Here is a 19,386-nt window from a genome sequence, read left to right on the forward strand (position 1 = left end):
AATATGAAGGAAGTCTAGAATTTACGTAGAATTCTTCAGTTAAAATTACTCAATGGATTCATTTCTGTGATTCTGTAAAGTTACATGTAATTGGATAATAGCTTTCAGCTTCGATTCGAGTTTTCCAAAGCAAGTTTCGAATTAGATCTGGGTTAGATATGAATTAGACTAGGTCTGAGTCAGATCTGGGTGAAGTTTGAATTAAGTTCCTTCGCAAATCCAGTCATGTAATTGAGTTTATCAGACAAGCAGCCTTCAGTAGAAAATGACCAAAACAGTTAGTTCCAGTCAATTACCCAGTGCCATTCACTTCGCCTCCAATATACAACATACTTAGAATCCAGGAATCGAACAAACTACTGTATTATTCTAAAACTTCACGTTTCCCAAGAAACAATCTTCAACTCAGCTCTAGACCACTGATCCGCCAAGAGCAACGCAACTCCTGCACACTTAACCCTAGCTTTAATTCCCTTTATCTCTGCTAATCACGTAGCGCACGCTGAAAGGGCTTATTTTCTTCAGAGTCTTGGATTCTCCACGCACGCGTCTTCCACGTTCGACTAGAGCCTGTTATCAGCGATCGAAATGGAATGCACTTGAAACGTTTCTCGTGAAACGATGATAAACTGCTATCCTCGAAATTACTGGCTGCATGTCGCGGATTATCGAGAGAATACACGCGTCCTACAGGATGCGAGGAAGCTCTACGTGCAAGTATGCAGCTCACGTGCCTTCCGTAAGTGTGTCGTGACGCTGTTTCCGGTAGGATGCTTCCAGGTTGCAGGCTGGTCGAGTTGCAAGTTCGTAATCGTCTGATACGCGCGAAGGGGACAAACTTGTTCTGCAAAACGCGGTTTGCGCGTATAAATTAATGTTAAAAAGCACTCGCCGACTGGCGAGTCTAAGATATCCGGTAATTGCCAGTGACACGTACTCGTTGAGGAGTGCAGCCCATCCTATGAGAGTCACGTTGCTGTTACGTGATATCAAAGATGAGCCTTTTTGCAGGATGTCTATTTAAGTGAAGTAAAATTGATGAGATGCTATAGTAGAGACTTGTAACATTTAAAGTTGCGTTACTTGATGGCGCTCACAAAATGTACTTAAAAGAAAAACCCTTAAGAATATAAAGCAAATACTCCACTGAAAGAGAAACCCTTCGCTTAATCCTCTCCATGAAGAAGAGCATCGTAAATTGATTTGGGTTCGAAAATACTGTCAGTCACTCGAAACAAAATCCCAGTGCACAGTTAGTCAGAGGGCAGTCCCTTGGCTACCTCTGCCGCGCTTGTATCCTGCCATGATGGAACCACGAAAGACTCACCTGGCACGTCGAGGTACAAAAGAATCAAAAAGGTTCGCCCCCCTTTCGCTCGCAGTTACGGGGCACGTACTGTAGTCTCTCCTTCGACGAGCTGTTTCTCTCTCTCCATTCCTTCCACTCCCATAGCGGAGGCCGCATACCTCCTTAGGATGCAGTGTAGACCTGTCCATTGGCTGGCAGACATCGGCTCTTTTTCGAAACGGCGACTCATGAAACCGAGAGGATAGGCCCAGTGGTTCTGCACAGTGGTGTTCGGTGCGTCATGAGGCTCAGTGAATACGTGAACGTTGTTTGAACCGCAAGTGATACGAAAGAATAACACGTGGCGTGGTGATGATGAGTTGATACGGTGCTGCTGGGAAGAAGGATCCTGGACCGACTGTGTGAGGTAAGGACCTCGATGGACCGTGTATCGTTTCGCCCACGCGAGTGCTCGACCGTGACTTCGTTGAGAGAAGGGTTCGAGATTTGTAATATTACACAGATTTAGGTAATGTTCCTCCATTCTATACTACAATGCTACCTGCCCTGTATTTTCGTATCTCCTAAGAGTTACAAGTGACTGCAGATAAAATGTAATTGTAGAAAGTTTGCTGTAATTCAGTGTCGATTAATTTCAACATAGTATTCTTGGAGTAATCGCCATTTTGATTGCTTTGGTGGGTTCAGTGTTAAACACGTGTTGGAATGGAGTAAGACTTTCCGCACCTCCTGACCTAAAAATTTGTAAAACAAGATCTGAGTAATATTCTCTCTTCTTTGCTCCAATTCACAGGAGCTCCAAAATTGCTGGTCAGTTTGTACAGATTGTTTCTGCTATTTTAAAATGCTCATTATTCAAATATGATTCACAGTTTTGTGCGTATGTCCTCCATGGATCTCGGTTTCAACTGAGTGACTTGAAACACGCGAATCTTGCCAAACTTCATCGTTTTCGTCACTTCCAAGGAAACCAGTCTAACTAGCGGGTGCAATCGAAGTCTCGGTTTTCAAGGGACCGGTGTCAAGTTCGTGGAACAGGAAAAACGTGTAGTTGACTCAGGGTTTAATTACCTAATTTCCTCATAGATAATTTTATTTAAAGAAAAATGAAACCACAGCTTACTTCCTCTTACATTTCAATTTCACAACAATTTACTACTATCTAGCTTAATAGCCACTCACGAGCAGGATACACTTTTGAAAGCGCCTCGAAAAAACGTCACTTAAACTCGCCATGATAATGCATCCTGCTCCTGGCGTAACCCTACTCCATAAGAAAAGTAACGAGAGAAAACAGAATGAAGCGCGTGGCAGGATGCTACTTTTCTTAGTCATTCATCCTGGCATCACCTGGTCACACAGTGTCAGGATTCCAGGCGCGTAACGTAATGGCAGGACAGTGGAGGGGGCTTTGTAACGGTTTTTTTCTTCCTCCTTCTCCGTCGTAACGCCAGGCTTTTCTGGCTTCTTCGTTCCTCTGCCTTTCTCGACGATTAACCAGTCTAGGACGCCGAGACTCGTGTGACTAGCGCTGAACAGTTACCCGCGCGTACTCGTTCGCTTTTCTCGTGGTCAACGAGAGAAAATCAGTTCCATGGATGCGAAAACTTGACTTTCCAGGCAGCCTGCAGTCCTACGCCAATGTCGACAGCTCGACCGGTATCGCGACGTTGGCGGCCCGCGAAATTTCATAGAAGCCGCGTTTCGAAACCCCCGAGAGTATCGAGAATCGATTGCGAAGTATCAATTCTTGGCGCACCAGTTGTAGCTTTATGTAGGCCACGAGAAATTATGCATTCTTGAGGAGAAAATTGAGGAATCTTTCTAAAAAATTACATTAAGGTACTTATCTTGTTTTTAAATTTAGTTTTTTAAGTATTTGAATAATTGCACGTAGGGTATACAGAAAAAATTAGGTGAGGGAAGGTATATGTGATTGCATAGCTCATCGCCAAAGTAGTGGAGTACTTAAATACCTTCGCGCATGTGTGTTTGAGTATTCGATTATCTCAATAATTAGATACCTAAATGAGGGAGTACTTGAGCACCGAGTAGCTGACATGTTTTACCGCATATTACTTCAGAGAATACTATTGTGGCTCATCAAGCTGCCGCAGCGGTTTGTACGAAGACTGTTTTTATCCTTGCGAGCCAGTACGTGTAAAGCAAAAGGAATTAGTAGTCGTACGAAGAAAAGCTTTCTATTAGATAGCGTAGAAATGAATTCTGTAGTATACTGGGGAGATATAATAAATGGTGAAATACGTTTAACCAGTGACGAAACCGGTTTGCTTATTAATTGAACAACAGTCTGTGAAATTGAAGTCAAGTTAGTGGCATTATTTCACGTTTTATTGATTATAATACGAAGAAGAAGTACATTTAATTAGATATGCAGGCTCCGCTTTTGATGGTCGCTTTGGAATTCCATTTGCACGAGTTATTGATATTGAACGCTAGTAAAGAAATTGTTATTTCAATTTATTTCCTTTTTGCATCTCTGAGAACTTATTCTAATTCTGAAATCCCAATACTTTACACTTATCGATTGGTTGCAATAAACGCTGTCCTAACATTTGTGTAAAGTAGTTCGGCCCATTATTCAATTTCAGGGTGTCGTTTCAAGCTTGATTGGAAGTAACTACCATTTCTATTTAAAGACAAGTCAGTGAGTTAGAGAGTCCTCTTTGAATAGCTCCAACCTGAATAAACAGATAATACTGATTGAGTTTTCAAGAGTGGTCAATGCATTTTGGATTGAATTCATTAAAGAATAATGGATCCACTTAATAGTATATCGGTATAATTAAGGAGGATCCAAAGCAACCGAGTACACAGTGAGGTATCACATTTTATTTGACCAGCATTTTTAGTTAAATTGAGTGCCTCTTCAGACATTGAAGACCTTATTTAGAAAAGATTGGAACCCTACTTTTCTCCTTAAGTCCAATGGCTCAATTTTGTCATTTCAAAGCGATTGAAAGTAACGACCCCTTTTGTCACAAGACGAGGCTGCGTGGAGCATTTTCATCCTGTTATTTTGAACACGTTATAAATTGTTATGACCCATATACCAAATCTCGGTCAGTTAAACGTCATATAGTAAATTGCACGTATGGATGCATGTTGGTACATTACGCATGTAACTACCAACAAATTGGCCCATCAAACACATTATTTAATTTTTTATTTCTCCATTTTGTTCTCCATTCTAAAAAATAATATTTTGTTTACCGATGCTATGGGGCATCGACTGTTCAGTGCACCATGGAAATGCAATCTATGCACTTCTTTCTGATTGCAGTCGCATCACCCTCTTAATCTCGCGGTATCGCTTTACACCCAGCTGCCAGTAATTGCTACTTCTGTTTAAAGTTTCATGCGTGCGTGTGAGTATCTACATGATACAAACACGCACCTCGTCATGGGTTTTAACGCTTCGTGCTTTTCCGCGTTGCACACCGCCCTGTAGAAACTTGTTGTTGCAGATACTGTGCAAACAGTTTAGATAACGTTTCCTGCACACTTATATTCCCTTCAAATGAAAAACAATTAATTTTAGAAACTGAAGGCTTCTACTTTTATCAAACACCGTATAATCTTACAATTAAGTTAAAAGTAACAGAGCTGACTGAAATTTCCACTATTTCGAAGGCGCTGCCTGATAACAACCATTAGGACACGGAAGTCAACTAGCACGCACGAAGACCCCAGAAAATTACCAGGGAAACGTTTCCTCTGTAATTGTTCTTTCTTCGCGGAGTGATTTGTTCCCATGGAGTGCTCTCAACGCAGTTATACAATTCAACAAAAATTCCATTTTCTCTTTAAAAGTTCAAAAATATAGTAATCTAATATTCTATTCAGTAGACGGAGTTTGATACGAAGAATTTGAATCGTTAAGCAATCAGAAATCTTGGTCGCGATTTGCTCCAAATACTTGCCTGACATTCCAGGGTAGCACGGTCTGAATATCGTTTAAGTTTAAATATAACAGGAAAATGTTGTTGCTCCAGTGGTTTTGATTCTGTCTGAACTACCGCTGTTCCAAGTGAGAGTTATGACAGAAGGAGAACAGCACGGAACGCGTTCTACGTTTATCTCAGCCGATGTTGTGCAAGACGTTCGTTCGGATCCGGAGGTTCTACTAGAAAGTTACTGTCGGAGATCGCAACTGATCCGCGTAACATCGACATGCGCCACCCACTAGTCCGTGAAATTTCGCGACCTGATCTTGAACTGACTCCGAGATATCGTTACCTGTATGTGCAAGCTGCTGTGACTTAGAAAACCGTGATAGTCATGGTATGGTTTCTCACTTGAAAGACTTTCAGCGTATAAATATTTCATCCACTTGCAATTACAACTCTGTCAATGGAAAAGTGCAGCCGAGGGAAAAAGTTAGAGGTAAACCTGAACAGGACAATTCAATTTACGGAGCGTGGCCAGAGTTCCGCGAACTCCTGAAATGGAATCTGATTTCTAACGGCTTTTCACTGACCACACTTACCCGATAGAAGTCATTCAAAGACCGTACGCGGTGGCTGCAGAGCTCGTGGTTCGCCTCAAGGCAATTTTTCTTCGATACCGAGAAAGAACGTGGCCCAAGCAAGTCGTTTTATATGGGTGGAAACCAGTGGCTTCGGTAGAAGGCTGCATCCTCCGCGCGGTTTAGCTATTTCCACCCTGCCCACTCGTCTGGAGGTCTGCTCCTTGCACTTTTCTGTCAACCGTGGACGTTGATCCCTTGTATGCGCAATAGTTGCATCGATACTTGCTTCATGCTTGTTTGCTTACTTTTGGTTTCTTTAAAGTTGATTATTTAATTTCTATTTGATCCCTTTTAGTGTTTTTTAAGTCCTGTATATTTTTCTAACGAAGGACTCTAGGAAATATTTCTTCTTTTTGTCGAACATTCTATGAAGTAGTATAGCTTTGATTCAGGATACGCCTGTTTTGATGGCAGGAAGTGAATGGATTCACAACGGACCATGGTATAGGAAGTGTTCGTTTGTCACGCAAGAGGGAACATACTTTTATACATAAGACGTTTTCTTAATTGTTTTATTCCAGGTTACCATAATGAAAGTTGCGAGCTCGTACATACCATGTATAATACATAAATTTGAAGCGTGGGTCGTAATCTGCATTCAATGCATATAAACATTGTTTCGTATTAATAGTCAATACAGGTAACAGGCATGTATACAAGGATCAATACATATGATTATACTTTTTAATCAAGGTAATTAAATGATAAGGTAGATGGGTGGAAGCATTTATGAAAGGTAGAAGAATTATTAAAACAATTACTGATATCTTAACTTGTAATAGACTCCATAAAGCCTTCAGGAATCCCGATTCCCATAAATACATATTCAGATTCACTTTCCACACAATCTGTTCTCGAAAACCTCTAACGCTTTCTCACGTGCTGCGTATAATTGCAAAGACCTAGATCCTGAAATCCTTAAGAACCTTAATTTCAACAATTCGCCACGGTACATTAATGTTTAAATGCGGAAATATTTTCTAAACGACCTGCTCCAAGACATTCTGATTTAATTACAAAAACCTAAGTCACGAAGCCGTGGTAAATCGCAATTTCACGTAAAACTGATAGAACTAAACGATTCCACGTTAATTTCTACGCCACCTACACCTACTAACTATTTTCTTAACACATAGGTGACGATGTGGACGATTCTGCTGTTGGCCTTCTCCACGTGGTGTCCGTCATGGGGTCAGGTGATCAACCGAGGACCACACTTCGTGCAGGGTGGAGACATGGCCAGGTTGGCCGTGTCAGAGGGCACACCACCTGGTGCACCTGTTTACACGCTCCAGGGGGAGGACCCAGAGGGCTCGAAATTGCACTACTCCATCAGTGGAGAGTACTTCACAGTGAATCGGGACAGCGGCGTGGTCATTTTGCGGAAGGCGTTGGACAGAGAGACCCAGGACCTGATCGAAGTCATCATCAGCATAACGGGTAACTGCGTTGCTTTTATTGGTATCCCGTTACAGCGTCACGCTGGAATACCAATGGATAATCGGCGATATCTAGGCCATTAAGCATCTGTATGCTAAGTGTCTGGCTTATCTGGAAATACTGGCATATTCTACTTGTCTTTAAAGACATAGAGAATCTGTTTCTGTAGAAACCATTTTACGTAGAAGGGGAATGGCTACAGAATAATTCAGTGTTAACTTATTATGACATATTTCGTGTGATAACTCGTGAATATTTCCTCAGACGAAGGAATCGCAGGGTCAGAGCCCAACACAGTGTCCCTTCGTCGCGAGATAGCGGTGCTGGATGAAAACGATAACCCTCCTGTGTACCACGGCAGACCATACGCAACCAGAGTGCCCGAAAGTGCTCACGTGGGTGGCCCTTTAGTACCTCCTGGTACGATCACAATCACCGACCGCGACGGTGGCGTGAACGCTGATGTTCAAGTGCAGTGTGTCTCTGCCTCACGTGACGACGACGTCTGCGAGGTCTTCAATGTCTTTACAGAAAAGGTACCTTTCCTATACTTTCACAACTCACCTTGTAAGCTGAGAAAAAAGAATAGGCAGAAATGGCAGCATTCGAAATAACAAAATCTTGAATAGCTTCTTGGACCAGTCCCAGCTGATTTATTTCCACAGATATTTTACCCTTAGCCTGTGGTCCATAAATCATTACTGACGTAATTCTTTAGATGTCTATTAACTCTAAAACGAACAAGTATATAAGTATTTAGAGCTCTTCATTCAGTTAGCAGAGGGTAGATACGACGTGCAGATCACTCTGATGAAGCAGCTCGATTACGAAAGGAGGAACTCCTACCTGATCAATCTCCTAGCAACTGACGGCGCCAGCGACGCGTCGAAGAGGTTACATGCAAGAGCAACCGTGGCCGTGGACGTCCTCGATGTTCAGGTAAGTGGGCCTCGACTAACTGTAAATCCATCGTGATCGCTCTATCTTGGCTAACGAGATCGCTGACGATCGGCTGTCGAGGAGATTCGCGTTGCTACCTAGTGACTCTGACTTGGAGCACAGTGGTAACGATGCAACTTTCACCGGAACGGTGCACTGCATATTTTGACGTAGTAGTTTCGTAATCCGCGGAATTCTCCGCTAACGTGCATCGTTAATTCATTCCATTTTGCTCGATGAATCCTTCGAGCTTGTTGATGAGCAGGGAATAAAAGATTTTTCATGCTACTCGAGTTTCCCATTCTAACTGCAGAATGTGTTTTGAAATTTGTTTCAATTTCAGGATCAGCCACCTGTGTTTCTGAACGCGCCGTATAGCGCGGCACTTCCGGAGAACACGATGCCTAATCACACGGTCTTGACAGTGAGGGCGCGGGATGGCGACACTGGGGAGCCTAGGAACATCCTGCTGACTTTGGAGGACGAGGACTCTGGCCACTTTGACCTGGAGGTCTCGCGCGAGGGGGACGTGACAGTTGGCAAATTGGTTACTACCAATGTCTCCCTTGACAGGGAAGACCCTAGGATCCTGCAGAATGGGGGGATCTACACGTTTCGAGTGAAAGCTACAGAGTTGATCAACAACGAGATACCAGCTGACATGGCGAGCTCTGTTGTCACTATCGTCGTCACAGATGTGGATGATCTTGCGCCCGTTTTTAATGAGAAGCAATTTAGGATCAAGATTTCGGAGGACATTGGGAGGGACACACCTTTGCCTGGTGAGTAAATTAATATAACAGCAAGAATAAATGTGAGGACAAGGTAATTTAGTGTCTTAGAAGTCTCCAGTGGCTCTAGAATAATTATAGAAAAATTTCTTGACAGGGCTGAATATGATAGTCAGTGACGGTGACGTTGGCGAGAATGCAAAGTACACTCTAAGTCTAAGGGATGTACCAGAGTACCCTGGAATTAGTAAGGCGTTTAGTGTTAATCCTGAGGACGCTCAGGGTCGAGTTCCAGTCGTGATCAAAGCTAAGGATGTCAGCGTGTTGGACTACGACGTGGATGATCCTGCCAAAAGGGAGCTTGAGTTTGAGGTGGTGGCTCTCGTTGCCAACGAAACGGTACAAATTACTTGCTATTCCTAAAACGATAACTATTCGCACAGTATATCGTTACTTAAATGCACTCTAGGTCGCTACGAGTAGGATCCACATAGAACTGATGGACGCCAATGATCACAGCCCAGAATTCTCTCAATCGATATACAAACTCTCTGTGCCTGAGGATGCTGAAGTGGGGACTCTGTTTGGCAATGTTTTCGCTACTGATTACGACAGTGGTTCCTTTGGAGAGTTGACGTATACATTACGAGGCTTTGGCGCTGACAAGTTCAAGACTAATTCAAAAACTGGCGGGATATCTGTGGCGAAGGCTTTGGATTACGAAGCCCAGAAGTCGTACTCGTTGACGATGGAGGCTAAGGACGGTGGAGGGAGAGTGTCTGCTGTGAATATATTAATAGAGCTGGATGATGTTAATGATAACAAACCGATATTCGAGCAAAGTGAATATATGAGGACTGTTAGGGAAGGTGCGAATAGTTTCGATCCTCAAATGTTTGTAAGGGCCACGGACGTTGATGGCCCCATGCAAGGAAATGGAAAAGTGACCTATTCTATAAGCTCCCATAACAGTATGACAAACGATGTTTTCAAGGTACGTTAGAAAATCATTTTTATTCAGGCAATTATTATAAATTCGCTAAATTTGCTAAAAAATCTTCTACAGATAAACGCAGACACAGGAGAACTAACAATGGCAAAGCCAGTGCGTTCAGGCGACACTGAAAGGGGCATTTACGAATTGGTGATTCGTGGCACAGACGCTGGCATACCGCCATTGCACTCTGAAGCGAAGCTCTCTGTAAGAGTGGGCGTGCCTGGGAACCAGAAGCCTGTCTTCCGTGGAAACTACAAGTCAAATTTACCTGGTCCTAGCACTTACCGAGCGAGACTACTAGAGAATGCTTCACCTGGAACGGAGGTCATTAGAGTGGTAGCAAACGACCCTGACGGAAGAGACAAATTGCTGCAGTATCACATCGCCTCTGGTGCTAAGGATAATTTTGTCATAGACTCTAGGTGCTTGTAGCTTCTCTGAATAAACTTTATTAAAACTGTACTGAGCTTATAAAACACGTAGCGAAATGGATTCTTTGCGTATTTTAGCTCTGGTGTCATTACTGTTTCCCCTGACGCCCGGCTGGACCTAGAAACTGGAGGAGAGAAATATGAGGTGATTGTCTATGCTATCGATTCTGGCACACCTGTTAGAGAAACTGCCACCACCACAGTTACAGTGAACATGGTTGACGTGAATAACAAACCACCCACGTTCGACGTATCATCCTATAGTGTTCATGTGTCTGAAAGGGAATCCATTGGTAAATATAGCACTCATGATAAATCGTCTGTATTTAGTACTGACACACTGTAATTGTTCCATAGGTGCACCAGTGCTGAAGGTGACAGCAACAGATCCCGACTCAGACGCTTACCTGGAGTATTCCCTAGTAGAGCCAATAAGAGCAGTTGACAAGACAGGAGTGGCTCTCAAGAGTACAGCTACCTATGACTATAAATCAGCGTTTAGGATAAACTCCACCACTGGTTTAATCACAGTAAATCGTGTGCTGGATTATCAAGCAGCTGCTGTGATTATTCTCAGGGTCCAGGCGCAGGACCTCAACGCTGTCGTAGACAAGGAGAAACAAATTTCCAAAGTGGAGGTGATGGTTTACATCCAAGCCTACAGCGATGACAATCCCACTTTCACAAACCCTGGATGGTCACCTAATAATCCAACCATCAAGATTTCTGTACCTGAGGAACAACCCCTGGGGACAACTCTGTTGATGTTGTCTGCCAAGGAGCCCACCACTGGGTATCCTGTTCAGAGGTTTGAATTAGTGAGAGAAGACGATGATGAAGGGTATGTCAACGTGGGTGTTCAAAGTGGGAACGTCGTTTTGAGCAGGATACTAGACTACGAAGCTCTCAATCAAAAGGTATAATTTACTGACTTGTATCACTGTGGAAGGAGCTAGTGGTAACAATTTTGTAATTCTGTTTCCAGTTCATTCGCTTTAAAGTGAGAGCTTTGGCTAGCGACTACGAAATTACTCGAAAGATGTCCGAGGCGAATGTGATCGTCGATGTTCAAGATACCAATGATAACAGTCCAGTCTTCACTCAGAAGGACTACAAAATTTCGGTGCTAGAATCCGAGAAGCCTACCAAAGTCGTGTTGAACGTCAAAGCTGTGGATATGGACAGTTCCAACACGGAACAAGAGGTCAGGCGAGGGTATGGCGAAGTGAGGTACTCTCTGACTGGTGAAAATGCTAATATGTTCGAGGTGGAGCCCATAACTGGGAATATTCAAGTAAGCAAATGATTTCTTCAGTAATTGCAGTATCAGAATCTAATAACCAGTTGAAATTGCTACCATTATAGATAGCCACTAACACAACCCTTGACAGAGAGAAACAGTCAGTCCTCCGTTTCTATGTCGTCGCGTCAGACATGCCTCAGGGCGGTGCAGAACAGAGGGTCACTCGAGCCTTGGTGACAGTGGATGTTCTGGATGTTAACGATAATGCTCCAACGTTTGATCAGGAATCGTACACTGCTGTGATACCAGAAAATGCCCCTCCAAGTGTCAGTGTGGTGAACATCACTGCTACTGACCCAGACGAGGGCGAAGGAGGTGTGATCAATTTTGAAATTATAGATGAAGGTGAAGCAAATGGTAGGCAAACTTTACTTACAATTAAGTAGGATTCATTCTCGTGATTTAAAAGTATTAATTAATATTTTTAGGACTATTTAAGATCAACCATACAACTGGCGAGATATATTCTGCCAAGGCGCTAACAGGAAAGGGTAGAACAGAGCCGTACATTATGCGAATCAGGGCTCAGGATGGAGGACAGCCAGAGCTGTACTCTGATGCGATCCTAACGCTGTACATAGGGGATGTGGTCAGCAACGATGGCGTTCCTCTTTTCATTAGACCTACTCTGGAAGAAGTAGCCCACATATCTGAGAATTCAACGATAGGTAGCCCAGTGTTCCAAGTAGTAGCTTCGGATCCAGACGACCCTAATTTACCTAATGGGAAGATCACGTTCAAATTCCTGGAGGATGGGAACTTTGGCAAGGATGCAAGTGCCTTTAGGATAAACAGCGAAACTGGCTTAATCACTACTAGAAAATTACTAGATAGAGAGGCGAAGGATAGTTACACTTTAATATTAGTGGCTCAGGACTTGGGAAGTCCTCCTCAGCAAGCAACTAGAGTGCTCCAGGTGATAGTGAACGATATCGACGACCATAAGCCTCACTTCAAGAGAAACCTGGACAGTCCTCCTATAGAGCTAACTATTTTGGAGGAGAAACCAGTTGGGACCAAGGTGGGAGTGATCGAAGCGATTGACGAAGACATTGATGAGAATGGGATGATCGATTATGCCATTGTCTATGGTAACGAGGCCAGTTTGTTCGTCGTGGAACGTCTTGACAATAACTCAGCTGTGATCAAGTCCAATGGTCGCCTAGACCGAGAGTCGTCTGACCACCACCTACTGACGATCAAGTGCTTTCCTTATTCTACGAAGAAGTCTGACATAATCCCAAAGCCATACAACAGGCAAGATCCCTCTGAGAGGCAGGTCCTCGTCAGAGTTCTCGATATCGATGACAACAAGCCCACATTTAAGAAAGTGAATGTTACTTTGGGTGTCCGACTTAACGTTCCCATTGACACCAGTCTGATCACCCTGGAGGCCTTCGACGCGGATTCTGATTCACTACCAATCAACTATAGCATGGGCAAAGCTTCCTTTACATCCTTAGTCGATCCCTCTATGTCAAAACGCGAGATCCCCTCGCAATTGTCATTGAATCCTCAAACTGGTGAGCTCAGGACAACTGGGTCAATGGCGAACTACGCTGATGGTTACATGGAGATCATCGTCTCTGCCAATAATTCTGTGACTCCTGGCAGGGAAACGAACATGACTCTGAGGATCTTTCTGCTAAGAGATAGGGACATGTTGAAGTTCGTTTTCTCCAAGCCACCAGTGGAGGTCAGGAAGACACTGGAAGACTTTGAGAAAGCTGTACAGCAGGCTCTGTCTCTGCCAATCAGTGTCAATGTTTATGACACTCAGTTTTACTCGAAGGAGGACAATTCCTTGGATTTCTCTTCGACCAGTTCCTGCTTCCAAATGGTTGGAAAAGAAGCATATGATCTGGACGAAATGAAGGCTCTTCTGACTGATCCTAGGAATGAAGAGTTGAAGAAAGTTTATAAAGCTTATCATGTGGAGAAGGTGCAGCACTGTGCCGCTGTGGTGGCGCGGGCTGACGCTTCCATGACACAAATGTGGGTGCTAGCCATCGCGGTTCTGGTTGGGATTGCTACTGTGGTGTCGAGCTGTACCCTTTGCTGTATGCATGCCAAGTGAGTGCTGATACATTTTTACTAAGTTATATTAATTTGTAACTAGTACTTATAGGACTGTAATTCGAAGAATATTTTACTCCAGAAAGTATGGACAATTTATTATTGTTTTTAGGTACAAAAGACAAGTGAAACACGCGCGTCTGAGGGAGCAGCCGCGTCCACCCTTGAGCTACGTCTCCTCAGGCCCAGGAATGGTCAGTGCTACTTCTCATACGACTCTAGGACCAGGGACCATGGTTTCCTTAGGTCCTCACGAAGGACCCTACGAATGGGGAGCAGATACGACGCTTTACCATCCGAGTACTCTTGGATCGAGGACGTAAAAGAAGTTTAACTTGAAATTACGATTTGATTGCAAGAAGAAGTCAAAGAAAATTCTACTGCCGACATGATCAGAGTAGTAGAATTTTTGTTTCAGAGATTTAAAAAATGCTGAAGTCAAGCAATGCCATCAGTGGTGAAAACGTCGCCAGTTGTATCATAAATGATGAAGAGATGAATTTTAGTGTGACGTTGAGAGTCACAAAGCAGTCGATGAATGGTGCTATAATGTAAGATTGTCAAGTGCCAAAACACGGCGACAGATTCGAAATGCGACGACATTTCTTAGGCTAAGTGGACTAACTCCCGTGATTTGTATATTTCTTAGACCGTACACGAATTCTATTCACAACACTCGCAACACTGTAGTGTTCCACTGTAATATATGTAGTATTTAAGGACGAAATAAAACTTGTACATTTGTTTCTAACATCGCTTCATCAATCAATTTATTGAAGATAAAAAAAATGGAGAGGATATAAGTAGAGTAAGTAAATCAATATACCTACACTTTCTGTAACATACGGTTCAATTTTGCATAAAAGACAAGAGCACAGTATTAGAATTACACATAACTCACATATTTGTGATTCATCTTCACAGAAAAACTGTCATTCAATGTCTATTCATTAGAAATATTTTAATGAAACATGTTTGAGTACTAATTTTGTAGTCGCCCATGTCACGGCCTATTAGGCAATCACATGATTGTCGAATATTTTGAGATTGCAGCAGCCGAGATCTCGGAAGATTCTTGAGCACTGACGCAAATGTCAAGGCAAGGTGGAACTCCAGAGATAATTTGAACCTATGGAATGGTAAATGAAGAGAGGAGTCTGACTCACAATGCAGTTTCAATAATAATCAGCATTTATCATCGTTCAACACTATTATCAGTACAAAACGTAAAACACTCTTCATTATTTTATTAGACAAGTCATCTCAAGCCTTACAACACTCTTCTTACAAAAACTAACTAATTTCATTTGAATTAATTTTTAGAGATACTGTCGCTGAACTCTTTAAATCCCTCGATAGTGTCAATGTTTTTTGGATGATCAATTTTTTCAGTCCTATTAGTCGTCGTTTGAATTGGAAGTATGGTAGTGTTAGAATCCTCATATTTATTTGCTACAGTAGTTCCCACTATCTTTTGTGCTTCAAACTCATACTTTTCCGTGCTGGCGTAATCCTCCTCGACGCTAGATTTATGGTTGGAAGGAACAGTAATGGTTTCCCCCGAGCTGTCGTCACTGGATGCTGAAGGGCCATTCGTTTCCTGGAATTGGATTCCCTCGTTTTTTATATCTAGAGGAGTTTCTTGATAGCGCGTCACTGGGGAACCTGTTTCTTCCTCCTCCGCTAGTTTCGACCTTTCCACTGCCAAGTGCTTGGCTATGGTTTCCAAAGGCGACCACACTTTGCTCGCAAACTGCTGACGCTCCTCTGGCGCCAGTGATTCGGATCTGTGAATTATATCGTGCCTGAAAGTAAAAGTATTTTTAATAGAATCTCTATCAATGAAAAGGCATTGAAAAATTAGTCATTTATGGGATGTTCCACTCTCGAAAGTATACTCGTTTGCATCATAAGCTCAGTTATCTTCAAGGCCCTAACAGCGTTTGGTAATGACCTAAAACAGTACTTTCAGTTTTCAGAAGGTTTATTTCATTGTAACTCAGACACAAAATTGAATCGTAAATTCTCTTCTGCCTTCAAAACCTTCATTCGAGTATGTTCTTGAATTGTGTGAAAAGGATACTTTTGATGAGCTGCTTTTACATTATACTCTTTATGATACCTGTTTCCCATACAAAAGAACCCTGGCCTCTCCCTACATGGTTAATAAAACGAATCACCATGCGCTTTATAAAGAAACCTGGTCATCCTAAGGAATTTACGATGAACCTCTTTCCAAGCCCATTGCACGTTCATACACCGAATTTAGTCGCTGACATTTCACCTGACTCTTAAAGATAGTCTCCCTTCGGCTTTTTCTCCTTTTCGAACGAACTGAGGTAGCTCGTGCAGACTGTTCGTTTGGTGAAAGTCTTCGAGCGAGTTCGTAAGCTGCTCCTCCGCGATTTTAGAGATAAACCTAGCGTGGAACAGTGGCACGGGCATTTTAACTATTTCGCGATCCATTAGCTGATAGGCAAAGGGAAGACCACGATTCTTCGATTACAAGTGAATCTGCAGTCGTGACAACGAGACTCATTATTACGTAACGGGAGCTGAAAGGAGCAAGGCTCGAGGCATACGGCAAATAGCGTGGGTGGAAAATTTACATAACGGTTTTTGCACAACCAAACGCGCCAAAATGCAAATATTCATATTCGAGGGAGTGAGTCATATATCAAAATTAATTATTACTATGTTGAAAGGAATGGTACATTAGTTATGGATATTTCATCTAAAGATTTCTTCTTTTGGATGATCCTTCGGAATAACTTATCAGAATAATTTTATAAGTGGCCTAAAATTATTTAATAGGCATTCGAATCTTTACCTGCTCATTTTACTTTTCTTCCTAGGGAACAAGTTCAAGTGAAATATCATTTGCTGTCGTTCCTCCTCGTCCATGGCGCTCTGACTAGGCAGCACTCCCATCGGTTGTACTGGTGGGGCATAGAATTTATGACCCCTGTTGAACTGAATCGGTCTTCGTACCTCATAGTCACTGGAAGGAACTTGCTGGTGCTTCGTCGTCTTCTTATTCTGCTCCATTATATCAGTGATGGGATAAATATCTAACATAACGCTGAAAGGCTTCGGCTTTCGTTTCTTCCCGTAGCTGCCCGAATAGGCGGTTGGATTTTCGTACTGTGAATCGATGGACGATGGCTGCTTGTTATAATTTACTGGTCGTCCATACATATCGTAATAAGGATTATATCTATAGACTCCTGATGGAGAGAATCTGAAAGCAATAGTGGCAAGATATACCTATCTCTATTTTTAACTATTAGAATACTGTGTAATTAACTTAAATAACTTAAGATATTTACACACCTCACATTAGACGTTGCTAGTAGATTAACATCCGTGGGATGTTTCGGCTTGTACTGATAAAATGGATCTTCGATTGATGCAGAATTTTCATCCTCTTCTGATCTGTCGGTGTTAGACATCATCTCTCCTAAATCAGAGACCAAATCATACTTTTTTGGGTTCACGTAGACACCGGTGAACTTTATCCCTCTGTTTGGTAATTCAGCATCGTTAGATAAATACTTTATGATGTCCTGGATGTTCCTGGAATAATGTGGATACTTGTACTGAGAGAGCTGAGGGTATCTTTGTCTCTTAAAGGCAGTTGGTTGGGGTGTTTTAAGCTCCCAGTGGAAAGGGGTTGGTCGACTCTCTTCAGAGCTTTCGTCTTCTTCGTTTGAATCAGGATACTTGTACCTAATAGATCAAAAATCTACTTGAGATGTTGATTTCGATCAGAATTCTATTAATTGAAAAATGAGGGAAGGCTGGAACAGGTTTCTCAGGAATTGTGTAAAAATACATTATTGAGCATAATATTTTTACGTCGAATCTGCTTCACAAAAATTCTCCATTCCATCGTGAATTTTGTAATAAATACCTTGTAAACAGTTTTGTGACATTTTAACGGTTCTAAGATAAAAAAGACATTGCGATATCAATATTATTTTACCTCTGTTTTACACGATAAACAAGTGCATGATTATCGAATAACTGTTTTCCCTCAGGAGCAGAATCTTCCATATTATTTTCGACAGATTTCAAAATTCTCTTCCTCAACTTAAAATTATTCAGATTCTGAGATCTATATTCGCCTTCAGACTGTCCGTGATTGCCATCGTCAGAAGGAAGAGAATAGTCTCCATCGTCTGATCTGTCTTGCAGATAACTGGTCTTATTCACTTCAGGTAAAACAGTAGAACTAGTCACTTTTGTCGTGGCGTTCAAAGATTTTTTAAGAGAATTCTGCAATATATACATATGCTTCGTTTCCTGGTTGCTTTTAATATTCATCGATGTTGCAGATGTGAAATCGTAAAAGAATATCGCAACCTGTAATAGATAATTACATATTAATGAGTTTAAATTAGAGAAACTCCATGCAAATTGAATTTTCGTACTTCAAAACGAACCCTCCATTTACGGCCACTCACTTTTACTAAACTTTCTTTTCTCCACTCTTAATATGTCATTGTCTACTGAGCAACAAAAACGTAAGAATTTAACTCGATACCATATTCACAAGCATCCCACTTCTCTATTCTCATTCATTCATGAAGCCTCAATGAAACTCGTTCCGATCCCGCGACTACGCGAACTAATTCGTGTCAAAACACAGTTAACGCCCTATATGTGAAGCGCGCAGAAATCTCCTTTGACGCTTGGTTCCCCAAGCATGGAAGGGCTGGCTCTAAGATTCGCAGAGAAACTGCGATTTTTCAGCATCGCCGCTGTGCCTGTTACATTAATCATAGGAGAAAACTCGCGAGATGTAATTGCTGGCATTGTTAGCCAGTCTCGTTAAGAGGTAGCAGGATAAGGGCTGTGCCATTAGTGAAACCATTATCACCATCTAACGAAACACTGTCCTTCATGACTGTTTCATGGCCGAAGTTAACGAGCACCTCGAAGTATTAAAATAAACGGACTAAAAATTGGAAATTCGAAAGTCTGAAACTAGAGAAGGTAACACTATGCAAGTAGTTCGAGTGGCCATTAATTACCGAATGTAATTAGCGCTTGCGTGGCTTGGGGCTCGTTAAAAATCCATCGACCATAGAGAAACAAAAGCTGAGGCATGCAAATGAGTGTTAATGATTGATGCGTAATGTTTCCCCATCACGCTGATGGGAGTCGTTGAACCAGGCGTTCGATAGGAAGGTAACAAGACACGCGTAAGAGAGGAAACTTGTCCTCAGCAAATACCGCGATATGTGGGTCAGTTGTGGGTAAATATTAACACGAACAAGAGTGGACGTAATAGCCTGAAGTTAACAGGCTGTGCATTAATTTATGCAAAAGCATGCAGGCTTCCTAGATTTTTTTCTGACATGAAAAAAGGTAGAAGACTTGTGAAACTAGATTTTTCTATCTCGATACATATATTCAAGTAGAATAGAGCTACTTTATGCCCTGTTCAAACACTTACCAATATCACTGCCAGCATGACCATAGCTCCAATCGCGATTTTTCTCGCTATCGAACCGTATCGAGTGCTGTTGCCTTGATCACCGTAATCAGAGTATAATCCAAGCTGAGACGTACTAATTACAGTCCTTCGTCCTGTTTCAAGCAT

The 19,386-nt window shown here is 42.2% G+C and overlaps 2 protein-coding genes across 3 annotated transcripts in view; one reads left to right on the forward strand and one right to left on the reverse strand.

Moving 5' to 3' along the window:
• The window catches only part of Cad74a (cadherin 74A), a 34,757-nt gene extending 20,234 nt beyond the window's left edge, over window positions 1-14,523 (forward strand). The window contains exons 1-14 of one of the 2 annotated variants that reach the window (XM_076375013.1): window positions 1,459-1,715; window positions 6,998-7,301; window positions 7,566-7,837; window positions 8,076-8,240; window positions 8,584-9,022; window positions 9,129-9,370; window positions 9,441-9,965; window positions 10,038-10,390; window positions 10,478-10,692; window positions 10,757-11,316; window positions 11,385-11,693; window positions 11,765-12,059; window positions 12,131-13,775; window positions 13,891-14,523. In XM_076375013.1, the coding sequence (XP_076231128.1) occupies window positions 7,004-7,301; window positions 7,566-7,837; window positions 8,076-8,240; window positions 8,584-9,022; window positions 9,129-9,370; window positions 9,441-9,965; window positions 10,038-10,390; window positions 10,478-10,692; window positions 10,757-11,316; window positions 11,385-11,693; window positions 11,765-12,059; window positions 12,131-13,775; window positions 13,891-14,101 (5,529 nt within the window). In that variant the 5' untranslated portion in view covers window positions 1,459-1,715; window positions 6,998-7,003 and the 3' untranslated portion in view covers window positions 14,102-14,523. Of the gene's footprint in view, window positions 1-1,458; window positions 1,716-6,997; window positions 7,302-7,565; window positions 7,838-8,075; window positions 8,241-8,583; window positions 9,023-9,128; window positions 9,371-9,440; window positions 9,966-10,037; window positions 10,391-10,477; window positions 10,693-10,756; window positions 11,317-11,384; window positions 11,694-11,764; window positions 12,060-12,130; window positions 13,776-13,890 lie in introns of those variants that run through there. The other variant, XM_076375022.1, reaches the window with a different exon arrangement.
• A 567-nt stretch (window positions 14,524-15,090) lies between these two features.
• Window positions 15,091-19,386, reverse strand: LOC143183159 (uncharacterized). The gene is made up of 5 exons (XM_076384619.1): window positions 19,240-19,386; window positions 17,764-18,143; window positions 17,112-17,507; window positions 16,609-17,019; window positions 15,091-15,583 (listed from the first exon to the last, which is right to left on the reverse strand). The coding sequence occupies exons 1-5, from the start codon at window positions 19,384-19,386 to the stop codon at window positions 15,091-15,093; spliced, it is 1,827 nt and encodes a 608-aa protein (XP_076240734.1).

The sequence above is a fragment of the Calliopsis andreniformis genome, chromosome 1, assembly GCF_051401765.1.
Source record: "Calliopsis andreniformis isolate RMS-2024a chromosome 1, iyCalAndr_principal, whole genome shotgun sequence".
NCBI lineage: Eukaryota > Metazoa > Arthropoda > Insecta > Hymenoptera > Andrenidae > Calliopsis > Calliopsis andreniformis.